The sequence below is a fragment of the Anabas testudineus genome, chromosome 19 (genome assembly GCF_900324465.2).
Source record: "Anabas testudineus chromosome 19, fAnaTes1.2, whole genome shotgun sequence".
In the NCBI taxonomy this organism is placed as follows: Eukaryota; Metazoa; Chordata; class Actinopteri; order Anabantiformes; family Anabantidae; genus Anabas; species Anabas testudineus.
In genome coordinates, this window is record NC_046628.1 from 14,589,546 (window position 1) to 14,611,867 (window position 22,322).

A 22,322-nucleotide genomic window follows, 5' to 3' on the forward strand; every position below is an offset into this window, starting at 1 on the left:
GAGTTTCTGCTGTGTTTAAGAGATGGTGATTCTACTTTGCTTAAGTTTGATGCTGTTGAGTTGTATTGCATCATACAGAGAAGTGTTTCATAAGCCCACTGCCTTTAATATTAACAGGTGGACGTAATATTAAAAACACCTGTCAGTATAACACAGTACATCACCACAGACATCCTCAAATGATCATGAAGTTGCATCACTGCCTCCTTAACATACTAGAATTAGCCTATTGTTAACTTTGACCTCACAGATCTACCTAAAACCTGACTTTTAACTTTACTGTGTAAAGGAGCTGTTGGCGTCTGAATCAGAGGTGGCAAAAGTACACAATTAGAGGAGGACTTTAAAAGTTCAACTCATGAACCCTGTAGTTAGTAGTAATAATTAAAGTACTAGTGGAACTTGTTGAAAGGGGAAAATATCTGTTGAACTCATTTCACGCTGCTGTCATTACTGTAACTAACAAAGATAAATATGGGAAAGAACATTTTTTAGTAATTAATGAAAAATAAAATAAGGAGCAATCAAACCTCTTGATTTGGCACAAAAACAACAAACTGAAGCTGATTTTAACCGAAAACTTACTTTAATTACTAAAAACTAAAGCTGTCACATAAATTGCAGTACAGTAAGAAGTACAATAATTCTCTCGGAACTAGTGGAGAAGTAGTAACAGAAAATGGGAATAATCCAGTAAAGTACAAGCACCTGAAAACTCCACTAAACCTGCTACTAAAGTACTTTCCACCTCTGATCAGAATTAATTACTAATAATGAGAAAACTCGACTAATATTTTGGAGGCTAACGTGCTACTAAACATTGAATACATGTTGTTGTGTGTTTGACTACAGGCTGTTACTACTGATTGTGTGTAACCATCATTTCTCATGTGCCTGTGACTCAGCATCACTTACAGTTTGCTTGTTCTTCCGGTTGTGCTCCGCTTTGACCAGGGTACCAATCACAGCGAGCAACACAGTGATGGTGATGACGAGCACCGACGCCGTCTCAGCCATACACAGCTGGCTGTCCAGAGATGCCAGAGAGCTCCCAGCTTGATGAGCAGGAGTGTGACAGATGATGTCCTTGTAGTCCTCCACGTGCAGATGTCGAACATGCTGGATTTTGCCAAAGACACGCTGCAGGTCACAGTCGCAGGTCCAGGGGTTTAAGGACATCTGAAGATGAGTGCTGGTGGTCTGGAGCTGCACGAAGGTCTTGAATCTTATGTGCTCAAGTCGGTTTCCCCGTAAGCTTAGCAGGGTCAGACTCCGCAAAGGAGTCAGGGCTTCAGTCTCGATCTTTGAGATGTTGTTGTGGCTGAGCAGCAGCACCTTCATGCTTTGCTGCCTGCTCAACAGGCCGTCTTTAAGCACATTCAGCCTGTTGCCTTCCAGGTTGAGGAGGCTCAGCCGAGACAGGCTGTTGAAAGCTCTCACATCTATCGCCTGAATGCGGTTGTAACTGAGATCCAGCTTCCTCAGGTTTTCAAAATCACCCAGAGAGGCAGAGTCCAGGTGCTGCAGCAGGTTGTGGCCCAGCTGCAGCTCCAAGAGGGAGACGAGACCCTGAGAGAAGTCCTGAGGGAGCCAACGCAACCGGTTAAAACTTAAATCCAGCTTCTCCAGAAACTGCAGTGATGACAGAGACTGAATGTAGAAAAGGAGAAAAGTGAGGCACTAGTCTGATCTTAGGATTTGAAACAGTGTGTGACAAATTTAACAACAACAACTTTAATTTAATTGAAAAAATAATTTGATAAAGATAAGCATTAGCTGCAGAGAAACTGAGTTACAATTAGAATACGCAGTGTATTTTTACAGATTAATGTACCAATATCTTAGTGTATATATATATATATATATATATATTCTTGAGTGCAAATTAGTTCCACCTCCACAAGCTATAAATACAGCAGTAATAATTATCATTGGTAATTATTTTGGTATATTTAAAACACAGTATTCTTGTACTTCTACTACAGCATTAAATGCAGAATATAGAAAATAAGCCACTTCTGTTTTGGGTACCTCTGGTTGCAGTGTTTGGATGCTGTTGTTGAACATTAGGAGGATCTTGAGCGACCACAGCCCTTTGAAGGACCTGGAGGTTACCTCTGTCAGCTTGTTCCCGCTCAAATCCAGCAGCCAGGAGCCATGGGGGACACTGGAAGGGACCTGGACCAGCCCACGAGACCTGCAGTCCACCAGGTCAGAAGACTCGTAGCACAGGCAGGAGCTGGGACACTGCTTGAAGCCCAACGCAGTGTGCAGAAGAACAGGCAGAAAAGGCATCACACCGAGCATCGTACAGCCACTGACAAGCATCTTTCCTTTAGATCCAAGTCTGCTCACGCCTGATAAACATCATGGTTACTCTCTTCAGCGTTCCCCTCCGAGCAAGAAACGTGACGGCCACGAGAACCTGATTTAATGCACCGACGTGTCATTTCTGAAAACTGATGCGAGTGGACATCGAATATTCCTGATTAGAGAGGGATTATGGGCTTAAACAGATCATCATAAAACATCATATTTGGGGAGCAGAACCATGTCTGGTCTGTTCTGGATTCTTGCCTAAAATGAGGATTTGCATCTCTTGCTGTATATGGATGAATTAAGCTGTTTTCCAGTTAGGTTATCCTGGTATTTCTGCATCACATTATACGGATCTTTCATAACCAAATCTCTAGGTTGTGCCCTTTATCGTGAAGCTTAAACTGGTCTTAATAGTTATGTGATGTAAACAGTGGTTCCCTGCCGACAGCTTCCCAATGCAAATATTTCATTTTTGGGTTAAATGATATAAACTAACTAGTCTGAGGTTTTCTTAATTATCGGAACAAAAGAATATTTGAGTAAGTCAACTTGTGCTTTGGATTATTGGGATCAGCCTATAGAGCAAACAACTCACCAGCTACGCAAAAAGCTGAACCCAAAGAACCTCAGTGCTCTTCAGTCATTTTGCACATCAGTCTTAAAATGCATTAGCATTATTCAGCAACATTTCACATCACCGACCAACTGTAGGTTACGGCCACTGCAGCTTTAGAGAAATCAGAAGCCCAAGACAAAAGTATTTAGAAATCTAAGAGTGCTAGTGCACTATAGCCACATCAATGTGCCAGAATGAGGCCGAACAACCCTGAACCACCACTCTGAGGACAGTTAAAGTCGACACCGAATGTCCCAAATATGCCAGTGACTCAGGTCCAGTACTGTAGCATTAACTATACTCCACAGTTAATAACCATTACCAATATTTTCTAGTATGTCATGGTTGGAACCAGCAAAGGAAAACGTGTAAGTAAATCATTCTTCACAAAGTTGTTGAAAATTACAGTATTACAGTCAGAATTTTTGTTACTTTTATTTTAGAAAATGTCCTTTAAAGTGTGGCGTTTCAAGTCACATTTTGTTTAAAATACAGAAAATACAGACAGTAGAACATGGATACAGCAAAAAAAAAAAAAAAAAAAAAAAAAAAGAAAAAGAAAGAAAGTAAAGGAAACAATGACAGAAAATAAAGCTAACAAGCCTTTCTGACTGCTCTAGTTTTCTCTTTTTGAAATGGAACTGAAGGCAAAGGAAGGAGGGTGGGAAAAGAAAAGGCTTCAGGGACAGGAGGGGAGGAGTGGGGGCAGAATGAGACAAGTTAGTTAAGGAAACTATGGTTGTTGTATGGTTCATGTTTAAATTATTTTTTATAAAGTCTAATTTAAGATTTAATCTTTCCTCTTTCTTTTTTGTCTTTTTCATTTAATGGTATTTTGATCTTCTGGATCCAGGGCCCTCAGCGCTCCTCCTTGTGGTCTCAGACTGAGGACAAGGAATGCCGACTTAGTCTGGCAGTGGGAACAAAACCACCCGCGTAGCCTTCCCCGGCCGACCCGCACTGCCAACTCAAGAAGATAAAGTGGAGTCCTTCTGTGTTTGCTGTGCTTGTGAACGTTGCATGGACTTCTGACTTTCCAAGTCTCTAAAATGTTTCTCAACCTGCAGGAAGAAAGCAGAAACATGTAACGGACAATAGAGACATGAGTTCTGTGGAAGAGGATCTTAAAACATCAGCTGCAGGCTTAATAAACCACCATCTGCTAAGGAGCCAAATTAAATTAATTACATTTTGTTTTACAAAGTTAGGAAACAACTATGTTTAAGTCAAGGCTGGTGCCTTCAGTGTGCCACATGGGTCAGTCAAATGACTGCAGCTCTGGATTCTGTAAATTAACTGTAGTGAGAATTAGCCTTCAAACTAAGTAGAAATAACACATCATTCACTTTCTGACACTCTCACATGCACCGATTGCTCAGGTACAGAGGTGAGCAGGGTTTCACCTACTTATGTGACCTCTTCTGTTGGTGCCTAACTACTATGCAATGCTGGATGTCTTCTGTTTAAGACTGTTCCAAGTGTGAACCACTATTTATTGAACCTTTATTTACACAGGACAGGTTGGCTGAGCATTCACACACACACACACACTCTCTTACACCAACACACCGTTAACACGTTCTATTTCATGTCACTTAGTCACAAGGACAGACACAAAATTCAACAGAGAAATCTGACAGAACAAGGCCACACCCAGAATGGATGACGTATGAGAATGTCACTGAAATTATAATACGGATATTTTAAAAATGACCTCTCTGAAATGTTTAAAAGAAACATTTAACTTAGTGGAGGGAAAAATATTGATGAAAAAATTTAAAATATTTAGAGACGGACAATTTTTTAATCTATAATGATGAAGAATATCTTCTGAAAATAAGAACTGAAATATTTATTGTTTATTGTATACATATTTCATTCCAATAAATGTGAAACAATAAAAGGCAAGTTGCGTGAAGTAAATGGCATCTTAGTGCAAATCCTAATTAACATAACATCTGTGGAATCAAACTACAAGGTCAGTTCCAGGTCAATAACTTCCTCCACCACCCAAATACATTTAGAATATCTTTGGTTCAAAAGATGAAAAGATGCAAAAGACAAACTACAGAAATGCAGGCATTTCACCAATGTTAAGAGCAGTAAGATATTTTAACATCTAGTGCAGTGGATGTAATGTTACTTTTAGTCAGATATATAAGAATATTCCAGGAACCTCACCGTTTTAATGTTATTCAACAATTCAAACTCACCTCTCAGGATATTTTAAACAAACAGAATGAATACAGTGAATACAGCTTCTGAGTTACTCCACAGAGCAGAATGACAAACTACAGCTCAGCGATCTAACTGACTTTCAATAATGTCATTAAAACCATCTTTACCATCTACAGAAAAAGACGACACCTTTTTACAGTGTCTACATATGCAGTGAATACAGATAAAGGTTATAAATGCAGGACACAAAATGAGACTTAAGTGGTTGGAGCTACGTGGTGAATTATGTGATGGCACCAAACGTTTTTGTACTATTGGTCTTGTCAATGGGCCACTTGTTAAGACAGTGGAAAATGATAGAAGAACATTTGCCACCGCATCTTTCAACTTTTTAACAGTTTAAGTGTTTTCAGTGTTAAAATTACTGAACCTTTTCCATATCTATTGACTTGTAGGTAAACCTAAGTACTGAAAATAAATGTTAGCTGTTGAGCTTTAACCTTCTGCTGTTAGTGAAATATTGTACAAACGGGAAGTTTACTTACTATTTTGCGTACATGACTTAAAGCGCTTCCCTCTTTGCCTTTGCAGTTCTCACCCTGGTAAGGCGGCGAGATTACGACTTCGTCCATCACAATAATGTTCTTCTCCTGCCATTTACAGTCTTTGATGCTGCAAAGAAAAAACAACATCTTATCTAAGGCTGAAAATAGGTGTTGATGTGACACAGGCATGATACCATGACTGGAATGGTTTGACATGGGGTTTACGACATGAGCTCAGACATTATCCGATGCCAACAAATTAACATATTAACCAATGAATTAAATCATGGTTGAAGATTGACCAACGTTACATTTGTCCCACAGTACAGGGAAACCCCCACACGAGCATTAATTCCCAGTCTGATACCAGATGAAAATGGGGTCAGATCATGTAGTCGTCTAAAGTCTGATACCAATCACATAATGGACGACAAATTAATGTTTACAGGCAGCCACAAAGCTAGTTTGTAAGCTTTGTTTTTTCAAGTTATTCAGCTATCACAAGAAAATCTCCGTTTATCTCTCCATTAGAACATTTTCATTTTCTTTCTTCTGCTCTGGATTGTGTTTTTGTCCTATTTTTAGTTAAAGCTGACAGGACACTGGTCGACTCTGTCCCAAGCAACAAAGACCCAGAATATGATCCTGTTTATTCACTCTGGGTCCAAATTAGATTCAGTCCTAATAAGACATTTCTATAGCTGCTATTAGCTGTAATCATGTGGTGCAAGATAATAATTGGAGGGTTTTTGTGTTGTTATATTTGGGTTGACCACATTTGGAATCAGGGCAAAATACACTTGGGTCTATATTAAACTGCCTGAATGACTGTCCCTTTCAAAACAGGTGAAATTAAACACATCAGGTTCAGGTAGGTTTGGATTGGACTGTTAAGGTGAAGTAAATCAATAACAGATGACACTAAATAAAGGAACATCAGAATTAACTGCACTTCTGTGCTTAGAACTGTTTTACATGATGTGTACAGCTTTGCGTTGGCTACCTGCTCAACACCTGAACAGAATAAAGTTCTTACGTTTTGTGAATAGTCTGGAATAGCTGCTGGCCCTCCACTGAAACCCCAGCACTGATTGCATAGGCTTGGGACAGCTTGTCCTCCTTTTCCGTCCGTGCTCGATTGGCAAGCTGTCGAGAGTCAAACAGAACAAAAGGCATTTTTTAGACACCGGTTTCTTTGACAGCTTTAAATTAGGAACAGTACAGAATTGTGTTATAAAATTTTAATTCTCAAGATGCCAACTTCTTTAAATGACTACAATCAAATGAACACCCCTTAACATCAAAACTCACTGCTAAGTAGATTTGTAGGGTAGAGTTAAAAACTAGAGTTAGAGTTTATTACCTTGAACAGGGTTTAATTTTTACTTTCACACATGGTTTGGTGTATATATCCCATAAAAAAAATAATTGTTGCACTAAAGGATGCACACAAGGCCACATAGAGCAAATGTCATCAAAGACAAAGACAGACAGGAAGCTAAAAAATCCAACCATATTTGTTTGAGTAGCCCATCTACCACAGCCATGGGTTACTAGAATCTGTTGTGGCTAGTGAATTTATGTTGATCCTCATTAACGGTGACACAATACCATAGTCATCAGTTACTAGTAAATAAAGTAGTGGAACTGGATCACTGAAAAAGCACTGCAACATGTAAATTGAAGTTAAAAGCCCCCTGTGCTGGCTATTTGAGAAAAACTGCCTGATGACTGTCATGAAATTCTTGTAGTTTAGGTTGACCGCATTAGTTCTGGTCTGTGAGAGGTTAGACATCTTCACTTTAAGAGATTTAGGTTCAGCTTGACCTTCATATTCGGTGAAGGCCACTTCATTTGGGGGATCCAGCCCCTAAACGGAGCCACAGCTCAGACTAAATGATGAACTTTTATTCTACATTGGATTTATCTTTAATGAGTTCTGTCACCTTTTTATTAACAAAGACACACACACACTAACGCAGGTAAAGAACAGCACCACAGTTGATGAACTTACCTTGCTAACATTCAGTGATGCTAGTGGGGGTGGAGTCTCGGTGCGGTCATTTATTATGTCCACATCAGAAACATAGGCTAAGTTGATCAAGATGACGTCGTTGAGGTTTGGCTTACCGCTAGAGGAAGCACATTCTTTGGAGGAAGTCAGGTCAAGGTACACAACTTTATAACATCACAAAATGACTTGCTAGCTGACCCCTGGTGAACCTCAACACCATCAGTTAGACCACACAAAGAAGCTTATGAAACAGAGAGCAGTGGCTGACAGTGACAGTGTAAGGTAGTGCCAGTTACAGCAAGCAACTGCCAAAGGCAGTGCTGCCACCTATAGTAATCATGGATGAATGGATTAGCCAACAGTTGATTAAAATAAAAAATGCAGAGATGCAAGTGCTCTGTGATTTGAACCTTTGCTTAAAATCCTGCTGGACTTGCTGGTGTGATTGTGACAAAGGTTTTCTCCATATTTTAATCAACTTACCAAAATGGAGCCAATTCTCTATACAATTTTACATATTTTTGACAGGCAGATCGGAAGAAAGATAAAACGCGTTAGGATTGGGTTTGATCTGTTATGACGGCAGCAAATTATACAGCTTAATCTCTATAAGTCTAAAGTATTGTGAAATAGAAACTGATCTGATCTTAGGTTTCATTCTGAGCTATTCATCATAAGATCATATTCAAGTCCTACAAGATGAAACCTTAGTGTATATGTATATGCTTTAATAAAAAAGGACTAAGTTTGAAGTTACTAATGTACATTTCAGTATAAACTCAGCTGACAAATGTCCATGCATCCATCCATGTAAGGCCTGTGATGGCAACCTGCACACTGTATTAACTTCATTCATTTGAAGTCTCAGTGCAAATCTTAGTCAGGATGTTAGCTATAGCTTAAACTTAATCTATGTAAAATATAAGATGGTACAACACACCACCTAAATTGTGTCTATAGGTTAATATACACACACACACCCATGAATGGGTGTAGACATGTTCACCAGCAAGCTAACGTTAGTAGTAATTATCTCATGGTGCCCATGCCACCTGATTCATGATGAAATTAAACTGATAATTCACTACATAATATTTCAAAAAATTACAATGTCACCAGATTCATGTGAGAAAAAGCCCAGCTGACAAGCTTAGCAAGGTTAATACCGTTAACTGAGCTAATAGCGGCAGTGTGGGCTTAGCATGTTAGCCGAGCTAGCAGCAGCTAGATTTTAGCGTCACTCGAAGCCCATTCATTTCTAGCTTTTGGACGCAACCTTGAGCATCTCCAACTCGTCACATGGCAAATTGTGGCTAGTGGAGGCAAATCTTTGCAAATGAGGCCCGGCGAGATGGGGTGTGTGTCAGTTAGCTTGCTAACTAGCAGCGGTTTGTGCCTGTTGAGAGCACACAGCCATGATGCCTTACTAGGATTCGTTGCCAGATAGTGATCCATGTTGAGGTCTGGCAATACAATGAGTGGATTCAAAACACATGCACTTCGGAGCCGAAAGCGTGAAGGCAAGACAGGCAGCCGCAACGCCAACAAGGTCTTCGGTAGATAAACTATGGATGGGCTACTACCCCCACAAGAAAACATTTTAAAACGGACAAAGATATGTAAGTCAGCTCCCACCAATTACGCCTGCGCGGATCACTATTTGACATATTTTCGGTTACCCTACAGGCCCTTGTAGCCAGGCAGGCCAGGAAGCCATCCGCAGCTCCGAGCAAACAAAGGATACTCAGAGTTAACATCTTGGACTGGTAGTCAAACGCGACCACTTCTCCTTGTAGACGTTGGCCCAAGCAGGTGAGGCAAGAGACATGGCTCCCGACGCTGAAATACTCCCCCGGTCCAGGAGCCGCCATCTTCTCCGCCAGGAAACCGGAGCGCCTGCCTTACGTAAAACAACGCGATGTCGTAGGGAGACGGAAGCTGGGCGTGTCCAAGCACGTCGCGTCGTGGTCATTTATTGTATTACGATGACTTCGATTTACACGTTAATCACTTTAACCCTACACAGGAGCAGCAAATGTTTCCCCAAATGGTTCAACGTACTTACTAATATTTTAAACGAGGATTAAAGTGGTGGCAAGATGTGACAGAAAACCCGCTTCTCGACGCGCTCCCTCTACCGGAAATAGCACAATACTCCTTCCGGTAACGCTAAACAGGAAGAAGCTATAATGTTGCTGCAGTTTAGCCGGTTTAGCTAAAGTACAAAACAACCAGGACTGCACTTTTTTATCTGCATATTAAAATACATGTATTGGGAGAGGATATAGGAATGGAGGCGGTTTATACCCAAGGCGTTTGGATGGCTGAAAGTCTCCAACAGAGGACGAGAAGTAATGAACATTTTTGGCTGGTTGTCACTCACATGGGAGATCCCAAAGCAGCCTTCCTACTCGTCTTTCCTTTCACATATTTCATCAGCAAACGAGCTGGAGTTGCCGTGCTTTGGGTGGCAGCTATATCGGAGTGGCTAAATTTGGTTTTTAAATGGTACGGCTTAACCACCAATATGCCAATATGTTTTTAGTTTCACAATTTGAGTCATCTGTAATATGTTAGCATGTGCTCGTATCAAAATAGGTTAGTGGTGCTTAACTATAATATAGTATACGGGATTTTCGTTTCACTATTATTTACAATGAAGAAAACCAGATGAAATTTAATATTTTATTTTGTTGACATCACAACTTCCTGTACATCAATCGCAGTCCAACCCTATGTACTGTCCGAGGTGCAACAGAGATCAGCGGAACGTTTTATGTGCTCGTTTTATTCTTTACTACAAACGATTTTTATACTAAAGACAGAAGATGGAACACATTAACCCAATAATTAGTAGTATCATAAGAAAGGATGGGGTAAGAATGGAAAATAAACATGAGTTAACATTGGTTACAACAGTACTGGTTCCAAGAATCAAAATGTTACATAAAAAAAAAAAAGAAACACAGGATTTTATGTAGGTATCTTGTTGTGTTTTCCAGGTTGCTGTTTGGAGAAAGGCCATTCTGGTGGATAGGTGAATCACGTCTCTTTGTCAATAAACAACCTAAAGTTCACCAATTTTCATCTACCTGTGAAACTGGCCCAGGTGAGAGTTCTCAAACAGAAATATAATCACTGACCATTGTGTGTAAGTTATGGACAATTAATTCATTTTGCAGTCAGACCTGTAATTCTGCCCTCTGTCTCTTAGGAAGTCCGTCGGGTCATGCAATGGTGACAGCAGCAGTCTGGTGGGTCGTGGTGTCCTCGCTGGGGTCATTTCTGTACTCTCGTACTCGCAGGTTGCTCCTTCTAAATAAATAAATATCCAATTTTGGCTCTAAACATGCATAGAAAAAAACCTGGAGGATATCAGAGGTAATTTTAGACTCTTTGTGTTTCCAGCATAGTGTTATCATCTCTTCCCTACCTGTTCTATGTGGTGATACTGGTGGCCGTTGGGATCTCCCGGGTTTTTATCCTTGCCCATTTTCCTCACCAAGTCATTGCTGGCTCCCTTACAGGTGTGAATACAGCTTCATGTACAAGTTGAACTATACTGCACCACAAACCACATCTATCAGAATAACTATGCAGATGACAATACAGAAACTGGACATTATCCCTTTGTGCCTAATAAACTGTCAACTGATTTTATTTTGACAGAGAGAAATCTTAAATATTGACTATTCCTCTGGTTAATCAGTTTAATACCGGACAAGTACTTGAAACTTTTCTGCAGACGTGAACTGATGAACTGTTCTCCTCAGGTTTATTTCTGGGAAACGTTCTGAGCCACAGGGTACCAGAAGGTCGCCCCCTGCTGTTCTTCTTTAGCTTCAGCACTGGCTTGCTCCTCAGTGCTCTGATTTTGCATGTTGGACTGCAGCAGCTGGGAATCGACCTCTCCTGGTTAGTGCTGGTGAAAACATTCAGGAAATGAGCACTGTAATGTGAAGAACGTTTATATCTATTTATCTGTTCCACAGGTCTATTTATTTGGCTAAGAAATGGTGCAGCCGAGCAGAGTGGATTCGCTTGGACACCGTCCCGTTCTCCTCTTTGACGCGAGACTGCGGGGCCCTTCTGGGTTTGGGGCTGGCCCAGTACTGGAAGCCTGGAGGATGGTCTTTGCCGTGGGCACCAAGGGCTTTATCTCTGGCTATTTCATCCATGGGATTGTACCATGTAAATCGCCTGCCGCTCCCAGTCCAACCACAAGGCCTCTTCTATTGTCTGTTCTTTGTCAAATTTGTCTTAGTGCCTCAGATTGTCATGGTGTTTGTACCTGGACTGGTTCACTTTTTTACACACAAAAAGAAGAAGGACTAGAAACTATCCTCTCCACATCACTCAAACATCTGATCCGAGTGTTTAAAACCTGAAATGTCCATTTAATGTATTCCATGGGTACAGATGTGGATAATGATGATAGTATGGCACAGTTAGTCACTCCAAAGTGCTTCTGCTAGGTGTTGTAAACGCTACAGTAATTGTGAGTGTACTATAAGAGTTTATTATTGTTAATGTTATGTGGTTATGTGGACCAAAATCATCCAAAACAAATGTTAAATTCACATTAAGAATAAAATAAATAACTGACATGCAGAGCGTGTTTCAGTTGGTAACCATTTATAAATATGCTCTTTTTTTCCCAATACATACAGTATGTTTGACTGTACAGATTACAATCAGTTATCATGAGATAAAAACACATTCTTTTTTATTGTTTTTAATTAAACTTTTTATCACAGCGATCTGAAAGCTCACATTTACAGACAAGAGAACTCTGCTCAGCAAGCAAATACATTAAAAGAAAATGAAAGAACCTTTCGCTTTTGTCTGCTGAGGTTGAAGGAAAATGATAAGGACAGTTCAGGGACAGCAGTCTCCTTATCTTAATCCAAACATTTGATCACACACCAGAGTCAGGACGCTGCTATACATGTTTCTGCTTGAGCTCATGGAAAGAATAGAACATGCATCAGACTATTTACAGCAAACTAATATACAGAGAGAGTTTGAAACCATACGCCCTCAAACATCCTTAACGTAGAAGTTTTTAAATTAAGTATAATACACTTTATACCTTCATCTCTGTATAGATAAGTAGGACAACTCTCTGGTAGTAGGTGAACTGAGGATGAACAGAAGAGAGTCAGAAGGAATAGTCTGTCATTAGATATTCTTTGTATGAGAATCAAAATAAAATGTTACAGACAAATGGTCTATAACCTTTCCCACATATACAAATAACTTGAATTTTCTTCTTCGGCTTTATCCATCACTGAAACTCCAAACGAGGAGTTTGACGGTACTGAAACCTCAGTCACTCTTTTTTTGTCTTTTTCTTTTCTTTTTTTCTTCTTTTTTTCATTTTTATTTATTTACCTTGTGTTTTTATTTTTATTTTTTTGCAGTAGATTCGGCATGTGCAAGACCAGCGGAGTAGACCGGTTCATTTAGAGTTCGAGGAATTGAATGGATATTTTAATGGATTATATGATTGGCCTCTGAAACAGATTTACTTAACTAACAAACCCGAACTGGACGGAGTGGAGCATCTGAGCCAGTATATATACAACTTGTGCTAGAAAGTCTATACATCTTCACCAGTTTAAAAACACCGTTTGCTCTTCATATTATCATTCATCACTGCTTTGTTGAATCATAAAATAATAGTGTCTGGTACCCATCACACACCCACTTTCTCCTTATTCAACCATCGTAACAACAAAGTAAGTAAAATACATAAAGTGCACCCTTAGTTAAGAACTTAACAGGCATTTTTAGTGCAGAAGTGGCAGAATAAAAATGGATAGAAAAGAAACTACACAAAATAATGCAGGAGAAAGGGAAACATCATGTATGCATTTGCTTGCTTTTAGTCGCTGAGCACTATCCATGTTAACCCATCACTAGCATATGTACTGTATGTTCTACTCTTCCTTACAGTGTCATTACATATGGAGGAGGGACAAAGGCAAACTTCGATACTCACTGTCACAGGATTTTCTATTTATTACGTGACTGGTATCATTCACTTAAGGATGATTTTAAAATTCCTCATTGCACTCAAGGTCTAGTTTTATGTTACTTAATCAATCTTTCCTCAAAACAAGATGAATTGTGTACAATAATAATATGAGCTTGTGGATAACGACAGCAATTGTTAATTTTCCTGTTCATTTAAGCAGATGGTGAAAGAAGAATGAAAACATTAAAGACATCTGCAGCCTTGAAAGTTGGTTTAAGGACACACTAAACCATATCAAAGAGTCTGTGACACTGTTATGACACTGAAGAAATACAGAAAATCACAATGTACATACCTGAACATCAGAAATTTGGGAATTTACTAGTTCTCAAATAGATTTAATCAACAAAACATAATGCAAAAAGAGGTGTAGAGACATGTATGATAATTAGAACCTTTTAAAGAACATCCACTGTCTAGTATCTGAGAATGAAGGTTTAACTCCATATTTCATACAACAAATACTCAATTATCTAATTACCAGTAACTTAATTTTGATAATTTCTGTATTTTTCTTTTAGCATAAAGTTCAAATATTCTGTTGTCAGCTTCTCCAATGGGAATATCTGCTGCTTTTCTCGTCTTTACTGTAAACAGAATATCTTTGGGCTTTTACCTCCTGGTCGACAAATATTTACCACTATGCATATTTTAGGAATACCTGAAATTTTACAGAAAAAAAAATAATTGAAAGATAATCTTTAGATTAATGGAATTAACTAACTGAAAATAATCGTAGCCCTAGTTATGATCACTCACGGTCTATTGCAGCATAAAACAGCATTTTCTTGCACACGACAAACTCTTTATATTCACACAGTAGAGGTAATAATATTATTATCAAGTTGGCCTGTGTCCCTCCTTCCTTACCCTGGTTGGTTTCCACATCCATATGACTAACAGTGGGACACAAAGGCAGGGTTAACAGAATACAATTCAAATGCAAACTATGCTTTGTTTATTTCTATGTACAATATATAACTTAATTATAAATATTGTAATTTTTCTCTAAGTACTGAGTTGTTGAGCCATTTGTATTTTCTGAGCAATGTACAGTATTGAACATTTAATATTGTTTTACATAGAGTAGAGCCTACTAGCAACCTTGGTTAAGAGCACACTTTGAAAGAACAGAAGATGGATACAGAGTCCGCAAATAGAGTCACTTTCACTCCGACAGTCCCACCTGTTGTGTTCACTTGTGGGAACTTTGTGCCACGTTTTGGAAGTGCACTGGTCTTTGATGCAGAATGAGATCAGAACTTAAGACTCTCCTGTTATCCTACCTGTTTGCAGTATATGATAATGAAATAATCACTTCACTGTTAGTTATGGTTTTCCTACAAGGTAATGTGTAATACCCCAAGTGTCTGTGCCGTCTCTGTGGTTTTCTCTGACTGGATCCGTCTCTCACGAGTCTTCAAGATGAGTTTTTCCTTGTCACATACACCAGGAGCTTCTCAGCATTTGCTGCTGCGTTCAGTTTTTTCTCCTCTCACTCCCACAAACAAGCCCAGTCCAACCAACCGATCGCCGACGGCCCTTCACACATTTGACTCCACAAAGGGTCTCTTTGGTTTGATGGGGGAGGTGGGGCCTTGGGTACGGGAGTCACGCGAGAGCTGGCGGTACATGTTGTCCTGGTAGGCCTGTGCCACAGGCAGAGTCCTTGCCACCTTCACATCTGGGTAGGTGGGCACCTGGCTGACCCGCTCCAGGATGTCCCCACTGCCACGGGAGCCATTGGCTAGCTTGCCCAGTGAGGGGGGCTGGCTCTGGGAGTAGTAGTCCTCTTCCAGCAGGTGTCCATTTTGGGCATTGTTGGTCTTGTTGTAGTAGGCGATATTGCCCAGAGAGGTGGGGGGACTGTAGGTGGAGCCTTGCTGGACCAGCTGCCCAGGTGAGGTGGGGCTGATTGCACAGTCCATGGACGTCATGGCCCTGGACCGCGAGGGCTGATGCAGGTACTGCTGAGTCCGTGCCGTCTTGTCTATAATACCCATGAAAGGCGTGTTTCGAGAGCGGGTGGGTTCACCCTGATACAGCCCCCCACCACCCTGTGAGGGAGAGATGGGAGAGATGTCATCGCAGGTGCGCTCATATGTGGCTTGTAGGGGTATCTCCATCTGTTGAATGGAAGACGAAGGCCTGAAGCCCGGCGCTAGATTTGAGGTGGAGCCAGTAGAAATGTTGTTACTGGAGGGGGAGAATCGAAGGCCCACACTCTGGGAGTGGATGAGAGGCCTGGGGGTGGGCACATGCTGCTTCATCTCAGTAGTATTGGCACTGACGGGGCGTCTCACCATATGGGGGATCTCAGGAGAGCCCAGCTGGCAGGGGGGCATGGCATTGGCACGCTCCAGTACGTGTTCTGCGACTGGGTAGTAGGCGGCTGACTGGCTACGACTTATCTGAGGTGTCTGGCTGTAACGGATGCCCCCCGGGCCCCCGCTGCTGGCGCGGTAGGCAGAGGAGGGGCGCTGGGGTAGCTCATCCTTCAACAGGCCAGACTCCATGACCCCTCCTCGGCCGCCGTGCTGACAGAGGGCCCCAGAACTGAGGCTGGCCTGAACCTGGGACATGGACCGTCCATCCAGGGAGGGCTGGTACACTAGCCGGCTCTCCACGTCCACTGAACCCCCCTGGTAGCGACCACCCATGGAGTGACCCATCTGGCCACAATAGCTGCTGTTGCCCATCACATTGCTGGGCTGATTTGTGCGGACTATTTGGGCTATAGAAGGCTGGAGACGAAGGCCTTGGGCTTGGTGGTGCTGGGATGACAGAGACGGCTGCGAGCTCAACTGAAACGAACGCTGACTGCTCATCTTAGAGAGGGGAGATTTGGGTCGGCCAGGGTGCTGCTCTGTCTGGTATCGCACAGGTGATCCGGACTGGGACCTGTAAAGACAAACACTCTCTAATGGTGGACTGGCTCTGTACTGAGCAGCTCGACGTAAAGGGGATGGTGGTGGGCTCTGGTGGTCCATCCCTTGACCTCCAGTGCCCATAGGAGGCGGGCTGAAGCGATAGGATGGCTGATGTACTGGCGATGTGTGAGGCGGGCTGTGTCGGTAGTGGGAGTTCTGGTGTGTTGGGGACAGAGAAGGGGATGTGGGCTGGTATGTCCCACGGGTTGGAGAGGACATGGAGGAGGAGGTGGGATGATATTCATAGGGCAGACCCATTGGCGAACCTCCAGCTATGTAGATCTGATCTGGATGTGTAGGCGAGAGAGGTGGGCTCTGAATAATGGGGAGGCTGGTAGGATTAGTGAGAGACTCCGGTGGGGGCAGACTCATGGACATAGCCTCCAGCTCCTGCTCCAGATAGTCCTCATCCTCAAATAGGTCCTGGACAGGTTCCATGTCCTCCAGGCGGGGCTCTGGGGGAGGTGGAAGAGGCATGGACAGGGACAGGGCCAGAGACTCCTCCTCTTCTGGGGGAGGCGTAGGAGGAGGGGAGGGAGGAGGCTCCAACTCCAGGTCCTGCTGCTGGTGCTCCTCCTGGTTGAGCTGTCGACACTCCTCCTCCACCCTTTGCAGCAGCCGCTGGATCTCTCGATTGTTGGGGCACTGCTTTATGGCTTCATTCAGGTCCTCTAAGGCTTCAGGAAATTGTCTGGAGACAATGACAATAGAGTTGTTTTAGGGAAAAGTCATAATTGAATTTAATTTGTCTGTTACTGAAGAGTTGAGCTGTTTCATTATTTTAATATTTTAATGTGACATAAAAAAGCTGTCATAAAGGAGAATACCTGCTGCTACGCTTGGCACGTGCCCTGGCATAGTATGCCTCATACGATTTTGGTTTCAGTTCAAGTGCCTTTGTTGCAAATTCCTCAGCCATCCCAAAGTCCTGGAGGGATTGAGAATAGGAGAATATTATTATACCAAACATATGAAGACATGCAGTATCTTTGCTAACTTTATAATAAATCCTATGATACTTTGATATTTTGGCATTTTTCACCAGACACTCTTGGTCCTCCTCTGACTTACATTCATTTTTCTCCGACATCGGGACAGGTTGAGGAAGAGCGATACTTTGAGTTCCCTGAATGTCTTGAGGTCCTCACTGAAGCCTTCGCGTGGAAACTTTTTGAGGGCGTACTGATAACGCTGTGCTGCCTCCTTCACCTTCCCCTTCTGTTGGACAACCAGAAAGAAATCAGCTCTAATCCTTCCTTTGCAGGAAATTTAAAGAAAGGTCATTTGAACTCTGGAGCTGTTCATAAACACATATGCATCACTGTTTATAATCTGTTCTCAGCATCAGCTCATTCTTGAACAAGTTAGACGTTTAATTGTGGGTTACATGGCAGCGTTTTACATCGGCCTGTGCTCTGACCTTGTAGAAACTGTCCCCCTCCTCGATGAGTTTGCTGAGTAAGATGATCATGATGTCGGGTTTGGAGGTGGCCATTGCCCATGTTGCTGGACCTGGGTAACAACAGGAAGGAGGAGATGAGAAAAAAAGAAACAGTGAGAAAGACACACACTAATAAGCAGAAGTGGAGGAGGGAAGGAGCGACTGGGAGTCACATTACACACAACAATAAGACCAGGAATGAGGACAACAGCCAAAATGGGGAATGGAGGAGAAAAGACAGGCAATCCACTGCCGAGAAAGGATTACGAAAATGTGCATTTGGAGAACACTGATCTCGCTATGGGACATCAGACCTGGGTCAAATACTATTTGCCAATAATTATGAGCTGCGATTCACAGATGGCTGACAGTTTGCCTAATTGGAGTGCAGAATGAGCACATTTTGAATTTTTCTTTTGACTACACTTAGCTGTAGGAATTATCTGCAAATACATTTTGGCCCAAGCAAACCCACTGTAGATGTACAGTACAAAAACAAAGAAATCACACTGTCATGTTTTTCTATTGAGACACATCTTCTGTCTTGTCAAGAAGTGCAGATGTACAGTAACTCATAGTACTGCTGACTAATTCAGGGATGTGATTAAGAACAGAAGAATAAGCAGGAAAACTCTAATCTCCCAATAAAAATACATGAGAGTACTTATAAAAGAAAAAAAAACAAAGACACTTGATCCCTCCAGACTGTTTTATGACTGAAATATCAAACACAATCCCTTGACTGAAACTTATATCTTCTCTGTATCTGCGCAACAGCAATCCTTGACACATGTACACACATCACAGAGATGAAAAGGAGGGGATCTTGCACAAGGAGACACAGAGCAGGTACAATAAATAAAAGAGGCAAGCAGGAGGGGTACAACAGAGCTCTGCAGGCGCTAGCTGTCTTCTGAGCTGGTGGTGAGGGTAGGAATGGTGCTGACTGGCCTAGCTGACACTGAGGAAACATCTATAAGATGAACGATGCACAGTACGGTGGTTTATCACCTCAGTCTGTGGTGGCGGTGGCACAGGGGGATTACAAATGCATGCATTTCTGCTAGATTACTACCACGCAAGTGTTACTGAGGGCTTCCGTCATGCATCTGTGGGATGGAAGGTCAACACTTGGATACAACATCACAGGCTGGAGGCCGCACATGCTGTCATTAATCACTTGGATGTTAGCATCTACCTCTAGGCAATCCCGACAGCATCACTGTCAGTGCTAATACCTTTGCATGTTATTATTTTTCAGTTTGAGAAGGTTTTGGTAGCTAAGCTCGCCTGTCGACACTTAGGACACAGACAACACAGAAAGAGGAGATAGAGCTGTCAAAATGCCTGGTGGGGTGAGAAGTCGACAGCCTTGGCTTTACCTCGGGGCCGACTGGGCAGCGTCTGACATCCTGGGGCCGAAGAGAGAGGCGGGGGATAGGGGCAAGAGGGGAGTATAGGGAGAAGTGAGGAAAAGAGGAGGCGGGAGGTCATGAGTAAGGGAAAGGAGCGTAGGTGGGAGGGAAGAGTAAGGAGGGGCCAGAATTGCCAGAGAAAGCAGGGGTGTGGGAGTGCATAAGAGCGAGAGGAAAGAAAAAGATAGAAACAGCAGGAGGGTGAAAGAGAAAGAGGTGGTGGCAGTGGTGGAGGAGGAGAAGTGAGAAAAGGAACACAAAAAAGCAGCAGTGAGAAGTGGAGATAAGTGCCTCAGCAAAAAAACAAAGAAAGAAACGAAAAGGAAAAAAGAGCGAAAAACTAGAAAAGAAACACTGCAAGCGCTAATAACAACTTGTCTCTGAGCAACTGCATAGGAATAAAGAGAGGAGACGATGAGATTGAGAGAGAAACAGGGAAATAGCGTGAGCGATAGAGACAAAAAGAGGCCCGGAGGGAGCGTGACAGAGAGAGAGAGACAGAGACAGAGAGAGAGAGAGAGAGAGAGAGAGAGAGAGAGAGCAAAACAACACAGTGGCAACAGTAATACAACAACAACAAAAAACAAAACACACATCAGAGCCATAAATAGCTGAGGAGAAGCAGCATGGTGTGGCAGTGGGGGGGCGGACGACACACAGTAGCAGGAAGTGGTTTAAGCTTCATGGAGACACAAACCTGAATCCATGGCTCATTGCAGTAAAATGCTACAGTGCTCTATAATGACCAGCAGAAAGAACTAGATTTTCATCTTTGGATTCTCCCTGCAGCTCGTGCTTGAATCCAGCGTACAACCTTTTCAACCAAAATACAATCTCAAGTTGTATCTCATTTCAACACAGGCATATAACCTTTAACTATGGCTCTACACAACAAGGATGCTGAATTCAGAAGAGGCGCTGTGAGAGATAAATAGTGGGCTCTTTAGTCTGTCAATGTGCTCTTACCTATCTTGGCTCCTTTCTTGAGCAGAGCGACCACCACCGACGTGTTTCTACAGCCGACCGCCCTGTCGAGAGGACGCATCCCGCTGTAGTCGACATGCTCTATCATGGCCCCGTGGTCAACCAAGAACTGCACCTGTCAAGACAAAGAGAATGTCCTGAGCTGTAGCTGTGTAGCTGTAGCGGGGGATGATTCAAAGAGTTATGAGTGTGAGAACACACACATATTTATCTTGTCCAGTTGCTGAGTCCAAAACCTGTAACTGTGAATTATGCCTTTCATCTGCTCCAGACTCCAGATGGAATTTATTCCTTATTACATAAAAGAAAGTGTAAGATTTCAAACGCAAACTGGCAGAAAACAGACTTGTGTATCGCTCAAGAGGCAGCGCCAGCCATAATTATGATTCCCATCAGCTGGATGGTAATGTTGTATAGATGTTGCATTAAATGTTATATTGATTTATTATAGAAGAAACAGATCAGATGACGGCATTGTCTGTCTGTTAGGATATATAACTATTAATGAAGTAGTTTCCCGGAGCCAATGTTGGCATCTTGTTTGAAAACATATCCAGGTTTTTACCACAGGAGACCAAATACATGACCAACGATTCACATTTGAGAGACTGGAATTTGTGCTTTAAAACACGACTTGATTGATTAATCAACTTTCCAAATAGTTGATCTACTGATTCTACTCAAATAGAAATAATAGAAAATAGCAGTCTATCACCCACTATAAGCTAATGTGTGTGACTTTAGCAAAACAGAAGGCCGAAGGGATTCTCCAAAAACATTTTCCAAAATCGGTGACATCTGAGGAATAGTGAGTGGCAGATGGATGGACAGATGAACAAGTAGCACATGAACAGAGGACACCAGATTTCCACTAACGTCGTGACAGGAAACACAAGATTAGTAGCTTGTCTCAAGACTCCAGTGAGGAAAAATATTTCAAGGCTCCTCCAAGAAGCTGCGCAAGTACGAATTCTCCAAGAGTTATGTCTTCAGTAAGAGACATGAACGTCAAACTGTGCAAAGAAAAGATGCCAGCTTTTGATTCTCTGTCCTAGCCACACGTGAGTTGGTATAGTACAAATATGGAGGTTCAGTACTAAGCCCTTTTACTTTATGGATTTCCTTTACCCACACTGGACACCTACCACTTCAGAATCACCGTAAAACGCTGCCAGGTCGAGGGGTGTGCGTCCGTTTTTATCTGCGTGGTCGGTGGCGGCTCCGCTCTCCACCAGGCAGCGGACGACAGGTAAATGTCCTTTCAGACAGGCCCAGCTCAGAGCGGTCAGACCCTCCTTATCCATCAGGGACAGAGAGGCTCCTGTGAAAGGAAAAGGGAACGATAAGACATATCATGCAACAATTCTATTTCTGGTTTGTCATATTTGCTATTTTATACCTAACAGCTTAATTCATTTGATGGATCTGTTGCTGATTGAATTTCTCTATAGTTATTGTAAGCATTATTTTAAAACCAATCATTTTGATTAGTGCAGTGGCTGTGTGGTTTGAAACAAATGATAAGAGAAAACACAATTTTAACAAGTGATAACATTTGTGTTCATTTGTTTAAATTTCACAGATTAGCTTATGTTTGCATAAGGATTATATTACTGCTATGACTAAAAATGTTTTGCCCTAACTGAACTTTTTTAGCCTCAGAGGTGATAACCTACCTTGAGCTAATAAAAACTCAACGGTGCCCAGGTGTCCCTCTGAGGCAGCCATCATTAAAGGAGTACGACCCTGCTTGTCAGCTAGGTTGACATCTGTTCCGTGCGTGAGGAGGAGGTCCACGATCTGCAAAAACCCAACACAGCGCCCATATAATTAAATAACA

At 42.1% G+C, this 22,322-nt stretch overlaps 4 protein-coding genes across 9 annotated transcripts in view; 1 reads left to right on the forward strand and 3 right to left on the reverse strand.

Moving 5' to 3' along the window:
• Window positions 1–879: 879 nt before the first annotated feature.
• Window positions 880–2,328, reverse strand: LOC113156649 (leucine-rich repeat-containing protein 17). Its single transcript, XM_026351889.1, has 2 exons — window positions 2,032–2,328; window positions 880–1,650 (listed from the first exon to the last, which is right to left on the reverse strand). Exons 1-2 carry the CDS (start codon window positions 2,326–2,328, stop codon window positions 880–882), a joined length of 1,068 nt encoding a protein of 355 aa, XP_026207674.1.
• Window positions 2,329–3,577: 1,249 nt separating this feature from the next.
• lsm12b (LSM12 homolog b) lies at window positions 3,578–9,714 on the reverse strand. Its single transcript, XM_026351730.1, has 5 exons — window positions 9,417–9,714; window positions 7,673–7,806; window positions 6,695–6,804; window positions 5,659–5,785; window positions 3,578–3,996 (listed from the first exon to the last, which is right to left on the reverse strand). Exons 1-5 carry the CDS (start codon window positions 9,541–9,543, stop codon window positions 3,904–3,906), a joined length of 591 nt encoding a protein of 196 aa, XP_026207515.1. The 5' UTR covers window positions 9,544–9,714; the 3' UTR covers window positions 3,578–3,903.
• Window positions 9,715–9,841: 127 nt separating this feature from the next.
• g6pc3 (glucose 6 phosphatase, catalytic, 3) lies at window positions 9,842–12,292 on the forward strand. The gene is made up of 6 exons (XM_026351729.1): window positions 9,842–10,180; window positions 10,675–10,781; window positions 10,887–10,977; window positions 11,081–11,199; window positions 11,446–11,587; window positions 11,665–12,292. Exons 1-6 carry the CDS (start codon window positions 9,963–9,965, stop codon window positions 12,005–12,007), a joined length of 1,020 nt encoding a protein of 339 aa, XP_026207514.1. The 5' UTR covers window positions 9,842–9,962; the 3' UTR covers window positions 12,008–12,292.
• Window positions 12,293–12,391: 99 nt separating this feature from the next.
• Window positions 12,392–22,322, reverse strand: part of tanc2b (tetratricopeptide repeat, ankyrin repeat and coiled-coil containing 2b) — a 117,127-nt gene continuing 107,196 nt past the window's right edge. For 5 of the 6 annotated variants that reach the window (XM_026351723.1, XM_026351724.1, XM_026351725.1 and 2 more), the window contains 7 exons: window positions 22,159–22,282; window positions 21,628–21,803; window positions 20,465–20,597; window positions 18,063–18,154; window positions 17,714–17,860; window positions 17,470–17,570; window positions 15,257–17,333 (listed from right to left, as the gene is read on the reverse strand). In XM_026351723.1, coding sequence (XP_026207508.1) covers window positions 15,257–17,333; window positions 17,470–17,570; window positions 17,714–17,860; window positions 18,063–18,154; window positions 20,465–20,597; window positions 21,628–21,803; window positions 22,159–22,282 — 2,850 coding nt within the window. Of the gene's footprint in view, window positions 17,334–17,469; window positions 17,571–17,713; window positions 17,861–18,062; window positions 18,155–20,464; window positions 20,598–21,627; window positions 21,804–22,158; window positions 22,283–22,322 lie in introns of all 6 variants that reach the window. The other variant, XM_026351722.1, reaches the window with a different exon arrangement.

Excerpts from the sequence above, each read along its gene's own strand:
- LOC113156649 (XM_026351889.1), bottom strand. The coding sequence starts at position 2,328 with ATGCTTGTCAGTGGCTGTACGATGCTCGGTGTGATGCCTTTTCTGCCT. Across the intron at positions 1,651-2,031 it reads TCCAAACACTGCAACCAGAG|TCTCTGTCATCACTGCAGTT; the intron begins GTACCCAAAACA and ends TTCTACATTCAG.
- lsm12b (XM_026351730.1), bottom strand. The coding sequence starts at position 9,543 with ATGGCGGCTCCTGGACCGGGGGAGTATTTCAGCGTCGGGAGCCATGTC. Across the intron at positions 5,786-6,694 it reads TTCCAGACTATTCACAAAAC|CATCAAAGACTGTAAATGGC; the intron begins GTAAGAACTTTA and ends TTTTCTTTGCAG. Across the intron at positions 3,997-5,658 it reads TAAGTCATGTACGCAAAATA|GTTGAGAAACATTTTAGAGA; the intron begins GTAAGTAAACTT and ends TTCTTCCTGCAG.
- g6pc3 (XM_026351729.1), top strand. The coding sequence starts at position 9,963 with ATGGAGGCGGTTTATACCCAAGGCGTTTGGATGGCTGAAAGTCTCCAA. Across the intron at positions 10,181-10,674 it reads CTAAATTTGGTTTTTAAATG|GTTGCTGTTTGGAGAAAGGC; the intron begins GTACGGCTTAAC and ends TGTGTTTTCCAG. Across the intron at positions 11,200-11,445 it reads CATTGCTGGCTCCCTTACAG|GTTTATTTCTGGGAAACGTT; the intron begins GTGTGAATACAG and ends TGTTCTCCTCAG.